General features: G+C 32.3%; 1 protein-coding gene across 3 annotated transcripts in view; it reads left to right on the top strand.

Annotated features, from left to right (window-relative positions):
- Positions 1-15,562, top strand: part of LOC105248174 (TLD domain-containing protein 2) — a 124,019-nt gene that overhangs the window by 13,336 nt on the left and 95,121 nt on the right. The window contains exon 1 of one of the 3 annotated variants that reach the window (XM_020026439.2): positions 13,450-14,031. The exons of the other annotated variants lie outside the window; for them this stretch is intronic. Coding sequence (XP_019881998.1) covers positions 13,898-14,031 — 134 coding nt within the window. The 5' untranslated portion in view covers positions 13,450-13,897. Of the gene's footprint in view, positions 1-13,449; positions 14,032-15,562 lie in introns of those variants that run through there. 3 annotated transcript variants of the gene reach the window in all.

Below are 15,562 nucleotides of genomic sequence, written 5' to 3'. Positions count from 1 at the left end.
TCAAAAAAATGCACGTCGCAGGCGAGGAATTTCGTGGAGAATGAACGAAAACGGAACGGGTTAATCATTTCGACCTATTTTATTGTAGTTATCTGTAGTTGTTTTTTACGTGTATATTATATTATTTTAAAAAGAGAGAACGCAAATAATTATTTTTAAAGTAAAAATGAGGCAAATATCTATTTGCATTTATTAATAAATTAATTTAATTATGAGATAGTTGTTTATTTATTTTTTCTATGTGTAACTAATATATGCTTTCTAAAAATTACTCAAAAGTTACTTTAATATATAAATTTATAAATATATTTTTTTAATAATGTAGTTTGGAGAAAGCGTCACAACAAGTATATATTTTTGAAGACATTTGATAGGACATATAAAGATAGGATTACCAAAGAGTAAAGATTATCTGGATGAAAATACGAGTACAAACGAGTATAAAGATACTTTAAAGAAGATGAGCTTTATTCTCGCAAATAAAAATTAAAAGAAGAACGATAATAAATACAGGAAGTTCTGAGAACTTACATTTTATTTATTTTTCTTAATAAAGCAAATTAACTTTTTAACTTAAAATTAAATTAATGAAATTAATTTTATTAATAAAATTAAATAAATAACTATATATTACAAACACATTAGATGAAATATTGAGAGAACACATGCGACGTATATCTCTATCTTTATTTATTCGATATATAGGGATCTCTAAATCTCTAATAGATCTCAGCTATGTGTATTTTTGAGGGATCTCTAAATAAGCATAAATCTCAGCTATGTATATATTTTTGAGAGATCTCTAAATAAGAATAGAGATAAACAAGGCCATTACAATATATTGCATCTAATGTGTTTAGTTTACCTTGGCATAAAATACCGCCTGTGTATATAGTATTTGGATTAGTCCGACAATCTTCGACTTGGCTTGTTTTCTTAATCTATTCTCCTTTTCTCTCTCTCTCTCTCTCTTTCTCTCGTCGAACAAGATGTAGTAGTACCATGGAAAAACTTTATTGAGACTGGTCACGGCAGAGAAGGGAGATAAAGAACCGAGTCGATTTCTCTGAGATTGAATAACAGGATTCATTGAGGCGCGCATTGTCGCGACGAATGATAAAGGGGGAGGATGAGCTTTATCGCTCTTCAATCTGCCGAGGGTTAAGTACTCTTCTCGAATGCACCCGGCTGTTGGAATCCTGCCAACGAAGGATAATAACCTTCACCCTCGCCGGAGATCGCTCAAATCGCTTTGCATTAACGTCGAATCAAAACGATGCAACGCATCGTGTCGCATGGCGTCAATTTAAAACGCGTGCTTTCGCTTTCCTTTTCGCGCAGATATATCGCATTCTTCAAACACGTATAAAATATTTCCCGAGTTTCCTTCTCATGCTTTATATACTTTAATAAAGAGAATTAATACCATGATTAAAAATGGTCTGGATACTTTTGAAGTTATATAATTTCTAAATTTATGGCGCTCGATAAATTTATTCCACAATGTTAAAAGAATTAATGCTTTATCACAATAATTTTGATACATGTATATATATACATTTAATTTAAATCTTAATCTGTTTAATTTAATTTTATTTCATACATATTTACGTATGTATAAAGACTACAATTCGACCTATTAAAACTATGCATTGCAATTTCCTATTCTAATCCACCTAGAAACAGATTTGTTGCAAATTAACGTCGCAATTTCGATAAAGCGGAATGACGAATCCAACGTTAATTGGAAGGCGAGTTAAACCGCTTTTACGCAGCGCAGATGGTATACGTGATTCTCGTTAATAGCTTTCGACTGTGAAGGGCTAAGTGCATCAAGTGCACTTGTGGAAGCCTGCGAGACGCACGGCTATCCTTCTCATAGTTCTCTGTAGATGAAAATTATTGTAATGTTTACACACATATACACACACACATATATATATATATATATATATATATATATATATATATTCAGATAATATTATATGTTAAATTAATTTTAATATAATATGTGCCAATTTTAATAACATGTTAAATGAATTTTACTTATGTTCTCGTTGCTTTTAATTTTTCTACACCAACAAAATAAAACACACTTTTTCTTTTCCTCGCTCGTAAGTTTTAAGTTACAAAATATTTCATTAACAGAAAATCGTCTTCTCATTGTAGCCTTTACCCGTGTCACTTTATATCTGTCGATAACGAGAACCATCCAAATCAAATTAATTAAATTCATTAAATCGGAGTACAACGTCGAGATAATCTGAGGCAACATTCAAAAGTCCACTTGACGCGCTTTTTTCGACGTTTCTATGGAAAGTCTTTTGAAAAAAAAAAATGATTAAAAATAATCGTTAACAAAGAATTTCGCAGAAATATTTGGCTCATAGCAATATATATGATAACATTGCGCACAAAAACGAAAAAATTGACAAAAGATACATCCGGAATATTTGATAGCAGAAAGCTATCTTAATTTTTTTCACTTTTGCGATTGGTTTTAACAAAGTATCAAATTTATATAAATTACATCGTTGCAAATAATTTATGCACCAGATTTGAGTGAAATTTTCAAACGACAATTCTATAATTTTCGAACGTAATGCCTTTCGATTTGCCTCGTGGTCTACATCATATGTCTTCTAACTAATGAGATTTTCCGCTGAGAAAAACACCGGCTGTGGAAATTGGCGTAGGCGCGGTCATTTACGAAATTATCACGATTAATGAAGCCGCCCCGCTCGGATGATTAAGCCGTCCAGATGTTTCTAAGTGAGATACTGTCTGCTGGAAGTAACATATGAACGTAGGTTTGAATTTTTATTTTTACAATCATATAACGCTTCAGTGAAATTGTTTTAAGGGTCAGTGTTTTATTCTTAATCTTAGTGCTAATGACTTTGCATATTGAATGTTAGAAATTAAAATTTAAAAAAAATAATAATTTCGAGAAATTTAATTTATACACAAAAAATAATATGATACTTAATATGAAATTTATCCGAAAGAGAGATAAATATTGTCAAATAATAAGGATAAAAAAAATAGATACCGCCAGGATCTCACAGCAAAATTTGTGAAGGATTATTTTTTAGACAAATAATAATTTTTATATTTACGAGCTCTTTTGCATCGAAATATGCAGTGCTCTGAGATTTATCTATCGTGAAAAATGTACATTCGATGTCAGAGAAAACGAAAAATCGACAGCAATGTTTAGCGCGTGGTGGAAATATACGGAACTCCATCTCGTTGTTTTCCCCTTTTCGATACCAATTAAAAACGCGAACGAAATAGGTATCCTCTATCTCTTTTGGATTTTTTATTTTATTTTTTTTTTTATCAAAACGAACACTGATATAAATGAATGAGGTTCTCGCGCAGAGCTGTTTTGATGTTATTTGTAAGTCGTGCATCATGGCTATACGTCGTATTGATCGATGAGAGAGATAATAATAGCGACTCGTGGCACGGTGGTGTTTTGATTTGATAAGGAAATTCATTAACGCGTTCCATTTTGTCCGCATTTGCCGTCTCTTTTTTTCTTATCGTCCGTAGACAAAGGAGTCGATATTGCGGCGCGTTGCATCGCGGCGATGTCGATTAATGCATATGATTTCGGTCGGTGAAAAATGAGTTGTCAAGCGTGATAATCACATAGAATAAAAACGTGACGTTTTTTTTTTCACGAGCATTAAATTTTCTATACAACGTCGGGATAGAAACGCGAGTCCTTATAATGCTTACAATCTATCTTTCGTTATTAACTTTTTAAATCGAAAAATTTTTACGACATTATAATGCAGCTATATTATGGAATACAACTTAATCTATACTATATTATGGAAAAAAAAAGAGAGCCAAGTTTCTGTTCAGATAGTAATGGTATAGCAAGACTTATTTAAAAATTAATGAAAACATCTTCGAGATGTCGCCGATAAAACTTTTTACTCGTAATAACAATCTCGGAAATTTTCTATTTGAAAAATTAAAATTCTTTTTCCACAATTTATCAGAATTAATTTCTTGTAAAAGAGAAATATTAAATTTTCATTTTTGAAACACATTTTCTGTGCGTGAAGAAAAAAAGATTAAAATATATGTATGCCGCACATGGATTCTCTGTATTTGACTCGCGACATGCAAATATATTTCTATAAATGTTAATGCAACAATGATAAAATATAATCCACGATTCGGCACGCTATTTTTCCAAAAATGCTTCATTTCTTCATTTGTTTTATTTTTGTTTTCGCCGATGCGCGTTCGGCATGGATGGGAAAGATTTTACGGATGCAGCTGCGTCACATTTTTATATTGTCGCGACATTTCGTATAATAACGAGGGGCATTTACATATAAACCTTGTCGTCCGCGTGTAAGCAGATGCAGCTACAGGAACGCTCGTTGCATATTTCGTTAGAAGTCGACTCGCACATCGCGTAAAATCAGTTATGCTTTTTCGCTTGTTTTCTTAGCGCGAATTTGACGAGTTCGATGATAAAAAGCCGGGGACAAAAAGGAAATACTGGACATCAATAATGTGAAATTATACTTGTTTCATTCGTGACCAATGAAAATGAATACCTTCAAATTAATTTGAAGGTTTTCATTGTATTTCATTCGTAAATTGTTCGAGCTATAATTGATAACTGATGATAGTGAAGTAGTAGGAAGACTTGGCGCTTAATTAATATAATAAATTGAAATAGTAATATAATAAAAAAAATTATGATAAATATATAACTAATAATATAAATCGCTCCATAATGTAACATGAATGATATTTATTGTTTGTGCTCCCGTAAGCTATCTTACTTTAACGCATATTTCGTTAGAAGTCGATTTGCACATCGCGTAAAATCAGTTATGCTTTTTCGCTTGTTTCCTTGGCGCGAATTTGACAAGTTCGACGATAAAAAGCCGGGGACAAAAAGGAAATACTGGATATCAATAATGTGAGATTATACTTAGTTTTATTCGTGACCAATGAAAATGAATACTTTCAAATTGATTTGAAGGTTTTCATTGTATTTCATTCGTAAATTGTTCGAGCTATAATTGATAACTGATGATAGTAAAATAGGAAGACTTGGCGCTTAATTAATATAATAAATTTAATAGTAATATAATAAGAAAAATTATGATAAATATATAACTAATAATATAAATCACTCCATAATGTAACATGAATGATATTTATTGTTTGTGCTCGTGTGAGCTATCTTACTTTAACGCATATTTCGTTAGAAGTTGATTCGCACATCGTGTAAAATCAGTTATGCTTTTTCACTTGTTTCCTTGGCGCGAATTTGACGAGTTCGATGATAAAAAGCCGGGGACAAAAAGGAAATACTGGATATCAATAATGTCAGATTATACTTAAAGTTTTATTCGTGACCAATGAAAATGAATACCTTCAAATTAACATTGTATTTCATTCGTAAGTTGTTCGAGCTATAATTGATAACTGATGATAGTGAAATAGGAAGACTTGGCGCTTAATATAATAAATTTAATAGTAATATAATAAGGAAAATTATAATAAATATATAACTAATAATATAAATCGCTCCATAATGTAACATGAATGATATTTATTGTTTGCGTCGATATTTGTGCTCGCATAAGCTATCTTACTTTAACGCATATTTCGTTAAAAGTCGATTCGCACATCGCGTAAAATCAGTTATGCTTTTTCGCTTGTTTCCTTGGCGCGAATTTGACGAGTTCGATGATAAAAAGCCGGGGACAAAAAGGAAATACTGGATATCAATAATGTCAGATTATACTTAAAGTTTTATTCGTGACCAATGAAAATGAATACCTTAAAATTAACATATTTTATTCATATATTGTTCGAGCTATAATTGATAACTGATGATAGTAAAATAGGAAGACTTGGCGCTTAATATAATAAATTTAATAGTAATATAATAAGGAAAATTATAATAAATATATAACTAATAATATAAATCGCTCCATAATGTAACATGAATGATATTTATTGTTTGCGTCGATATTTGTGCTTGCGTAAGCTATCTTACTTTAACGCATATTTCGTTAAAAGTCGATTCGCACATCGCGTAAAATCAGTTATGCTTTTTCGCTTGTTTCCTTGGCGCGAATTTGACGAGTTCGACGATAAAAAGCCGGGGACAAAAAGGAAATACTGAATATCAATAATGTGAGATTATATTTAAATAAATTGATTATATTTAAAGTTTTATTCGTGACCAATGAAAATGAATATCTTCAAATTAACATTGTATATCATTCGTAAGTTGGTTCGAGCTATAATTGATAACTGATGATAGTGAAATAGGAAGACTTGGCGCTTAATTAATATAATAAATTTAATAGTAATATAATAAGGAAAATTATAATAAATATATAACTAATAATATAAATCGCTCCATAATGTAACATGAATGATATTGTTTGCGTCGATATTTGTGCTCGCGTAAGCTATCTTACTTTAACGGTCGTAAGTAAATTCGACTACGCAATATTCGGAATATATTCGCAGCGCGCCGAGTCGGAATAAGACGAAGAGAAACGCGAAGAAAGATGACGAAGTTCCGAGGATTCCTCGCAACCGAGTTACATAGAGAGGGCTTACCTTTTCACAATTCTTTGTTGATAATGGCAAAGGTCACGATGCAACCTTGAGAGCTTTGCACCGCGTCGTAAGAGGATTCATTGTAATCCAATATGCGCTACGTGCTATGAAACATTGCATCGCGCCCAGATACATTTATGACATGTTCGCGTTAGACGCGAGATGGGATGATAGGCAATTGTTTATGATAGCGATGCCAACGACTGAATTATTTAATCCTACATGTATATATTTCGATGACCCAATTTTTTTTTGTATATTTTTATATGAATCCGAAGTTTATCGTTGCGATAAAAGCATTCGATTTCATTTCTCTTTCTCTTTCCCATTTTTTCAACTATGCTTTTAAGCGAAAGGCACACGCACATAAAATATTTGTCATTATTATTACGTATACTTTATTGCTATGCTATAATTATTACTGTAATTATTACTGTAATTACTACTGATATTACTATGATGTATACAGCAGAGGTGTAATTGAAGACATGAAACTAGATGTTGAGGGATGTTTGAAAACTCCTGAGGGATTCGCTTCATGTATCGGCTTTTGATGCAAAGCAACTAGCATTTTGATTTTAACAAAAGTTTGGGTACAGCTGTGTTTTTTAATATAAATACATTTCTAGAGTTTGTCGTTTGTAATCTATTTTACGATCATTATACTTTTCTCAATAGAAAATTATATTAGCACACACTCGCTTCTTATCTAATATTAATCGATGTTTAAAAAATTTCATTTTTAATTAGAGTTAGAGAATTAAAATTAGAGAAAAATCTTAAAATATTGATAAAATCTATTTACAAAATATATTTATTGAAATATATTTTATATTAATTTCTTGCAATTATGTTTTCGTTGAAACATCATTTTCAATCAAATATTTAATACTCGTTTTTAATCAATAAATTATTTCTAAAATGTTATCTCTAAAAATTATATATATATATATATATATATATATATTTTGTTAATATAAAAAAAAAATAATATTAACAATAAATATTTTTTTCTCAAAATTTTAATTGCCCCAAAAATTTAATTCTCAAAATTTATTTTTTAACATGACGGAAAATTATATTACACGAAATATTTTTTTTAATTCGTTATTTTGGATAGAAGACGGATTTGTATGCATAGTAATTTCCCCAAGGATAGCTTTGCGTGCGATTTATTCGCAGGACAAAATACTTGCGGGCTTAATACGAAACCGAGATACGAGATAAGCCACTAGGATTCTATTACACGATGGCTAAGGAAAGTTCTTATCTGTACTGTCATAACAAAGTCTCAATTCTATTGCGATTTGGTGTGCCGTATACAATAGAATAGATGCGATTTTAAAACAGAGAGAAAATTAAATAAAATCATATAAAGTCGCGACAACAAAAAAGTTAACAATAAAAATGTTGTTTAATGGAATGAAGGGTAGATATCGCTTTTTTATTGTCAGTAGCAGAAGTTTACAACTTCATACATACGCACGCATTTGTAAAGTTTTCAATATGCAATACGTATTTTAATATAACGCAACATGCATATTGTATGATATTTCCATTTATCCTTTTAAATTGTGTGAGTTATATACATAGTTATACGATTGAAATGGAACTATAGTGGTTTTTTTTATGGTGTACAGAGAGTTTAGTATGTGTATTCACATTTATCAAATTTATGATATAGTTATGGTACATTTTGATTCTCTTTTTTTTGTATACGATATACATTTATACAGAAAAATGTTTATTTAAATATTATTTATAATAGATATTACGCGAAAATGTTTTAACTGGTCATGTTTTAATTTATAAAAAGACTGTTGTTTTAGTATTATCAGCAAACTGAGCAAGTTTTTGTTACAATCTAAATTTTGATTTATACAGCTCTGTCCATTATATTTCGATAGCATTATTAATAACACACGATCTGTGCAACATAACGATCTGTGGACATTGTGCGAGATAAATGTTTCTATTGTATGTTAATTAATAATTATGATTAGCAAGAGATGGAGGGAGATTACAATTCAGTTGATAAATCTGAAATTACAAATTATAAACGTAAATCCAATCCTTCGTTTCTTTTGTACGCGAGTCGCGGAAATTAACGTTTCGCATCAAATTCGGAGCAATTAATAATTGATAGAAAAATCAAAAATCAAAAACTACAGCTAATCTTTTGCTTGTCACATCATTATGTCTGCATAAATCAGCATAAAAACCTATTTGAGCTAAAAGTCTTTTAATTAATGTTCAATTAAGCAGCAATTAAATTTTCAATAAAATTAAATTTAAATTATCAATAAAAAATTTTATTGAAGAAAAATATCGACGTTCTTTTCGAGAGAAATTTGTGTATAAACCTGATTAATAAATCTTGCAAAATTTTGGTCAAATAAAATTTTGCTGTAAAAGAGGGCGAGCATGTTCAACAGCTTTACGTGAAACTGCGACGCGCAGTGTCCTTACGATTGCAGTAGACCGAGTATGGCCTACTTCCAGAAACAATCGCACAATGTCTAGAACATCTTGGTGGGCCAATCGTAAGTGTTGGGAGCTTGAAGGGGGTGCGTGAGAATGACCCGCTTTCGGTGCTCCAGATGCCGTCAAGGTCACACTTTACCTCGCATTTTGCCTGATACGAAACTTTGCACGCAGACCTTCTATGTATCCTTCTATTAATCGTAAAGGAGATGATGTTGCAGATTTGAACGTCTTTACGTTGGTTCGATTTTAAGAGATAATTAAAGAAGCTGGAATTTAAATCCGCATTCGTTGTACACTTATATTTCGGATTTCGTATATATTTTAATTATTTTTATTCAAATTTTATAAGCTTTCATCATCGTATATAATATTTTTATATCATTTTTTCAAAAAGTAGAAATTTCTTTTGTGTTATATAAATTTTTTTGTTTTGCATATTTCCATCTTCTTTCCTGCAGTTAACAATAAAAAATAATATCGCGTATCTAATTATTGTATAGAGTATGATATTGTACAACACATTACACATAATAATTTTTTATTACACATAATTTTTAAATTCAATTAAATTACCAAATTACAAGTTAAATGAAAGAATAATAATAAAAAAGTAGTAAAGGCAATTGCACAAACAGTACATGTGTCGAGCGTAAATTGAAAGTATTTTTAACGATGATCGTCACGCGATTTTGGCGAAGGTCGACGACGCCCGGAGATACACACGGAGAGAAAATCGCGGTTTTAGTATCGGTTATCACGGAATTTTTCGGATGCTCAGGTAGTAGGGACACCGACGGTGGTTGGTTCTTCGGAAAACGTGGCGGAGCGTGTTGGTTACCGTGCAATGCCAGCTGGGATTGGTCGAGTTTGGTGGGCGAAGGGAGATCAATACTGGGAGGCTTTCGACATGGAGAGGCGTAGGCCGGTGTGTTCTCCACGAGGAACGAGAACCGGGATTAACCGCTGCTACTGACACGACCTTGATTGTGACCTTAACCTTGAATAACACCCTTGAGCGAGATACAAAAGCCTTGTCGTCGTCGTCGTCGGTATCGGCAACGACGGCAGTTTCCGCGCCGGAAAATTCGCGTAGCCACATTTAACTCCCTGTAGAGACGAGCATTCGCTGTAACGTCGGCCTGAACCATCGGCGGATTTTATAGGTCGCCCTTTGTATATGTTACAAGGCCATTGAAGCGGCTCTCGAAACGCTGACGTAGGTAGCCTGGGATAGGGTAGACAAACGTACGATGATTCTGAAAGCAGATAGTTACTTCGAAACTGTTCGTTCTGATTCATTGGACATGCTTGATAAGCTTTCTTTATAAATCGAAACGTGACACGCGGAAATTAACGTTTCGAAGGTGCGCTAGATATTTTCATCACACTTTTGGGTCGTCTAAATTTTTTATATAATGTTATATAAAATATAATAATATATATATATGTAAATACAGATGAGGGTCTTAAATCGCGCAAAGCGCGATCAAAATTTTTAATAACGAGTATCGTGTATCTCTGTAAGAAATTATTTTTTTATTTTATACTACATTCCCTCTTTCTTCATTTCAGAACTAATAGACTCATAATAAAGTCATTGGACCGTTGAAATGATAACACGATTGCTTCGATGAACATTTGCTTTAATATTTCAAAATTAAATTAATATTTAGTATATTTTGATAGGTACATTTTAAATATTTGAATAAAATAGGTACATTTTAAATATTTGAATGAAATATCATTTTATTGTTGAATTCGAGTCATTATTTTTGTATTTGGACCAGCGACTGGTTCAATGGGAATTGTTGCACGACGATAAGACTCTGCTCGATTTCCATATAATTAAGATCAACCGTTATCATCGTCGCGGCCTTGACTATGTGCGCAGCTCGATGTAATAAAGTTAAGCGAAGTCGTTACGCTCGATTTTATCACCATGCCAGAGCTGAAATGACCATGTATACGTCGATGCATCAAAAATTCTCCCTCATATGAAACGCTCAGGGCAAGAGAAAAATCTATATAATTGTCACAGTGAGAAAAAGATCTGGTTGCATTCATTAGAAATCTGGTAGATTCAATCAGTATGTCTGTTGGAAAATGGACGAATCAGAATTCCTTCAGGAATTACCAGATGAGTATGATTAATGTCTGTTAAATTTTCTTGGTAATAATACTAAATTTACAAAAAAAAATGGCACCTGTCTATGTTTAATTAATAGTTAGTCTTAGTGCACATCTAATTAAAATTTAAATCCAAGATGACTTTACATAAGTAGGGAATTTTATGTTAAAAAAAAACGCATGGTTATTATTATCGCAGTTTATCGATTGACAATCGTAAACTCAATTCACTCTCCCTTTAAAAGCCTCGTACCGTAGTAGTTGTAAGAACATCTGTAGATCGTTATGTTATCCTGCGAGTAAAGCTGTCCGTCGACGGGATCGGTTGATTGATTATCGCGAATGTTCGCGATGTCGCCTCGTTTACGAGGATGTTCGATCCATCTTCAGCGATCAATTTCTTCTGACAGGTTCTCGCTTTTTTTCTTCTTTCTCTCTCTGTCTCCCGACAGTTCTTTTATGCATTACTTCTTCGCCCTCGTTTCCTTTCTCTCCACTTTCGATCGCTCGTACATTTCGAAGAATCGACGATAAAAAATGAAGTATGCGTTTTGACAATAGATGGTGAATCATATTTATAAAACCGATTAGCTTTTTCGGAATTTACAAGTACGTATCTGAAAGCGATTTGAGAATACTTCTAATACGAAGCAGCACGTGTTTTTTTTTTTGCTTGACGTGACACTTAAAAATGTCGGAGTGTTCAAGAGAATATAACGTTTGTCGAAACACAATATGTTTTGTAACCATACTTGCTGATTTCTGACCGTGATGATTAATGCATTTTTCGATACACGTTTAATATTTTGATGAGTGTGCAGTTTTTATGTTGGCGACGTGAGATAACGCAAAGATTAGAATACACGGTGATACGCGAGTATTGTACGATGGTATTTTTAATATCGCTGTAACATATCACATTATTATTTTTTTATACAGATCGATTCATGTGTATCGTATATACGTATCCTTTTCGCGATTGCTGTCAATTTTTAGTTAAAAACATTATAACAATTATTAATGTTGTAGAGATCACATCACGATAAAGTTAAAAAAAAAATGCTTAGTAAATTTTCTTCTCAAATACTCGCGAAATACAAGCGAAAAACGGACGAAGGAAAGAGAGAGAGAGGGAGAGAGAGAGATGCAAATATTTTGTCAACATAAAGTAGTTTTGTATTTTATGCGAGTGAGGGAATAAATTTTGCGCGAGAGAAAGAGAGATATTCTTAAGCCTTTTTATAAAACTTTCATAAAAGGAAGAAAATCGTTTGATTTAAAATATGCATCGGCAAATTCCTCATTTTCTAATTACTTTATAATTTATTAAATAAGATATATTTAATTAGAGAAAAATATGGGATATTTAATTAAAAAAATAATGCTCCAAAATTATCAATGATAAATCAAGATATTTAGATCTATAAAATATATACTATATACTAGGAAAAAACCTTTAAACGACTATTATAATTAATATTTATAATATAATTAATATTTATAATTAATATTTAAATATTGGTTTTAATGATTAATATCTTTAAGTATTAGTTATAATAGTCGTGATTTAAAATATGCATCGGCAAATTCCTCATTTTCTAATTACTTTATAATTTATTAAGTAAGATATATTTAATTAAAGAAATATGGGATATTTAATTAAAGAAATAATGCTTCAAAATTATCATGAATAATAAATCAAGATATTTAGATCTACGAAGGAATATATCAGAAAAAAACTAAAACATGAATATTATAGTAATACTGAAAGAGATAGTTTTAATATAATTAATATCTAAAAATTTTTCTGATACATACTCATTTGAAATAATTTATCACTATTGTTCATAAATTATTTCCTCTACTTAAATATGCTTTTAAATGCTTCAGAGCCTCGCGAATCGTCTAAATATTTATTATTCGCCTATGTCAGGCGAATAATAACGGATTCGTTTACTTTAACAATTTTACAAATAATTAAAACGAGACTCGCGCGTCCTGAGAGACAGATGACACGAAGCGAATCCGCTATCTCGCCTCACTCTGATTAAGGAGTTAACCGAATTTGGTCGCTCCTGTAGACTCGTGGTGTGCCGTGGGGTTCGCAGCAATTGGCGCGATGTCAGAGGCACCGGCGACGCGGAGGGAAACGTGAGAGAGGTGAGTGACGTCGTTTGCCAACGGTCATCATCAGATGTCGTCTCGGCCACGATTAGTTCGCGCTCGCCCGTGCCTGTCTGTGCCGCCGATACACTTGTCATCGTCGTCGGCGAGTTATGTCAGTGAGATCCGATCGATCGGTTGATCGTCGCGGATCGATTGACGCTTGCGTATGACTCCGAATTGCGAAAGCGTAATCATCATCGACGCTTCGCGCTTTCGCGACATCCTCGAGAGGAACTTTCGATAGCCGCGAATCGATCGGAAACCGGGAGTCGGTTTCCCCGGATCGAATCGAAATATCAAATACTCGAATCTCCAAGTAGAGAGGAAGGATACGGGTTTGAAATAAATTTGAAATTCGATCGAGGCGGTTCGAGATCAGTGTCTTCAATCATGATCCCTCGATGCGCGATATGAGACTGTCGACGTAGGGGGATCAAAAGGATCGCGAGTGTCGCGGGTGTCATTCAGATTTGAGGATCAACGTTATCGGGATCGAATGGCGTTATTCTCCGGTGGTGGAAGCGGTGGCGGCGCGCCACCCATCAAACCGGAAGAGCCGCCCGTCCCTTCCAGACAACGGAGTCTCAAGGATCGGTTGCGAGAAGGCATCGCCGGCGGATTCGCTTGGCAGTGAGTATTTCGGCGGAATTTTTCAGGACGGCCGGAAATTTAGATTTATCTTTTCTCTCTCAGATTACATTTGGCATGTCATTTTGCTTACGATTAGGCTTGGATTGTTATTAAACGCTACTGATTAAACGGGCACAATTACATAGTACACACAGAAAAAAAGGACATTCTTGTTTTGAGATATATTTAGTTTTAACATGGAAATCTTGAGATGAGATTACATTGTGTTAATTAAAGTAAAATATAATTGCTTGAATAATTGTTTACTTGAATGATACCATTTTATAGTTCAATCGAGAAAAATATATTCTTATGATTTAAGATTTAATTTTCTTCAATAGAAAAGAAACAATGCTAGATAGAAAATAATGTTTTTAAATCAAAGATTGTAATTTTCTTAAAGTAGAATTAAATAATTATATATTCTTGAGATGACAATTATAATATTAAAATAAGACTATAATATTGTTGAAATTTAAAATTATTAAATTCTTCTAAGAAGATTATGAATTGTTGCGTATATATGAAACAATGAACGCGTTAGTTTAAAAATATATAAGTTTTGATTTGACACTTACTGTTTTTCTGTGCAAGAATTGTAATGCTAAACGATAGATGAGAAGTATCGTATTTTTTTTAATTCTTTAATTTTATTTAATTTATTCTCTAATTCTTTTTTATTATTTATTTCTATTTTTATAAATAATATTAAAAATAATCGATTATTTTAATAAAAGTGTAAATTTACGTATGCATAAAAATCAACTTGTAAAACATTTAATTTCTATTTATCATCTAATATTACAAGCTTTATACATTTTGCCAAATTGGCAGAAAGAGAGAGAGAGGAGGGGGGGACGAGCAATGAAGTTATTCTTGAATGAAGACGAGAATTAATAGATATTGTTTGGATCACGATTTTGTTGTAATTTTGAAGAGCAGCGCTTAATCGAAACTTGCTTGTTTTCTTCTATTTAGATATATTATATTTCGCATTCAACGAAAGCATTTTATATGTGGTATTTAATGTATAATTTCCGCGATATGCAACGTCATATTGTTTGCAGAAATAGTAACTGCTTAACGTCGCGCTGTTATTCACGCAACGTTGCGTCGAAAAAAGAAGCAATTAATACTATAGAAAGTTTTACAAGCTCGATTTCCGACGTACAATTTCTACCCGCGAATTTCCCTCGATACATTTTTCAAGACGGATTATCGTATCCAATTTAGTGTATGGCGCATATTATATTAAAAAGTAAGGATTATCGATCATTTTAATAAATTAGCGGCGTGAAATCGCCATTATCATAAGACAGGATAAACCGCAGTCTGCATAGTATAAAGCGTGCCCAGCAGATGGCGATCGTAGATACTCTGATTATCATTCACTTTTATTATATCGGCACACTTGCAAAAGAGCCGACGATATCTAACGAATCGGGATATTTCGCGTTAAGCGGCTTAAAAGTTGAAAATATTGTTTTTCGACAAAATACAAGAGTGACGCAAGGGTAAAAATGAATCTTTT

This window comes from Camponotus floridanus, unplaced genomic scaffold (genome assembly GCF_003227725.1).
Source record: "Camponotus floridanus strain SB8 unplaced genomic scaffold, Cflo_v7.5 scaffold19, whole genome shotgun sequence".
Taxonomy (NCBI): Eukaryota; Metazoa; Arthropoda; class Insecta; order Hymenoptera; family Formicidae; genus Camponotus; species Camponotus floridanus.
This window is presented reverse-complemented; position numbering and strand designations above follow the sequence as displayed.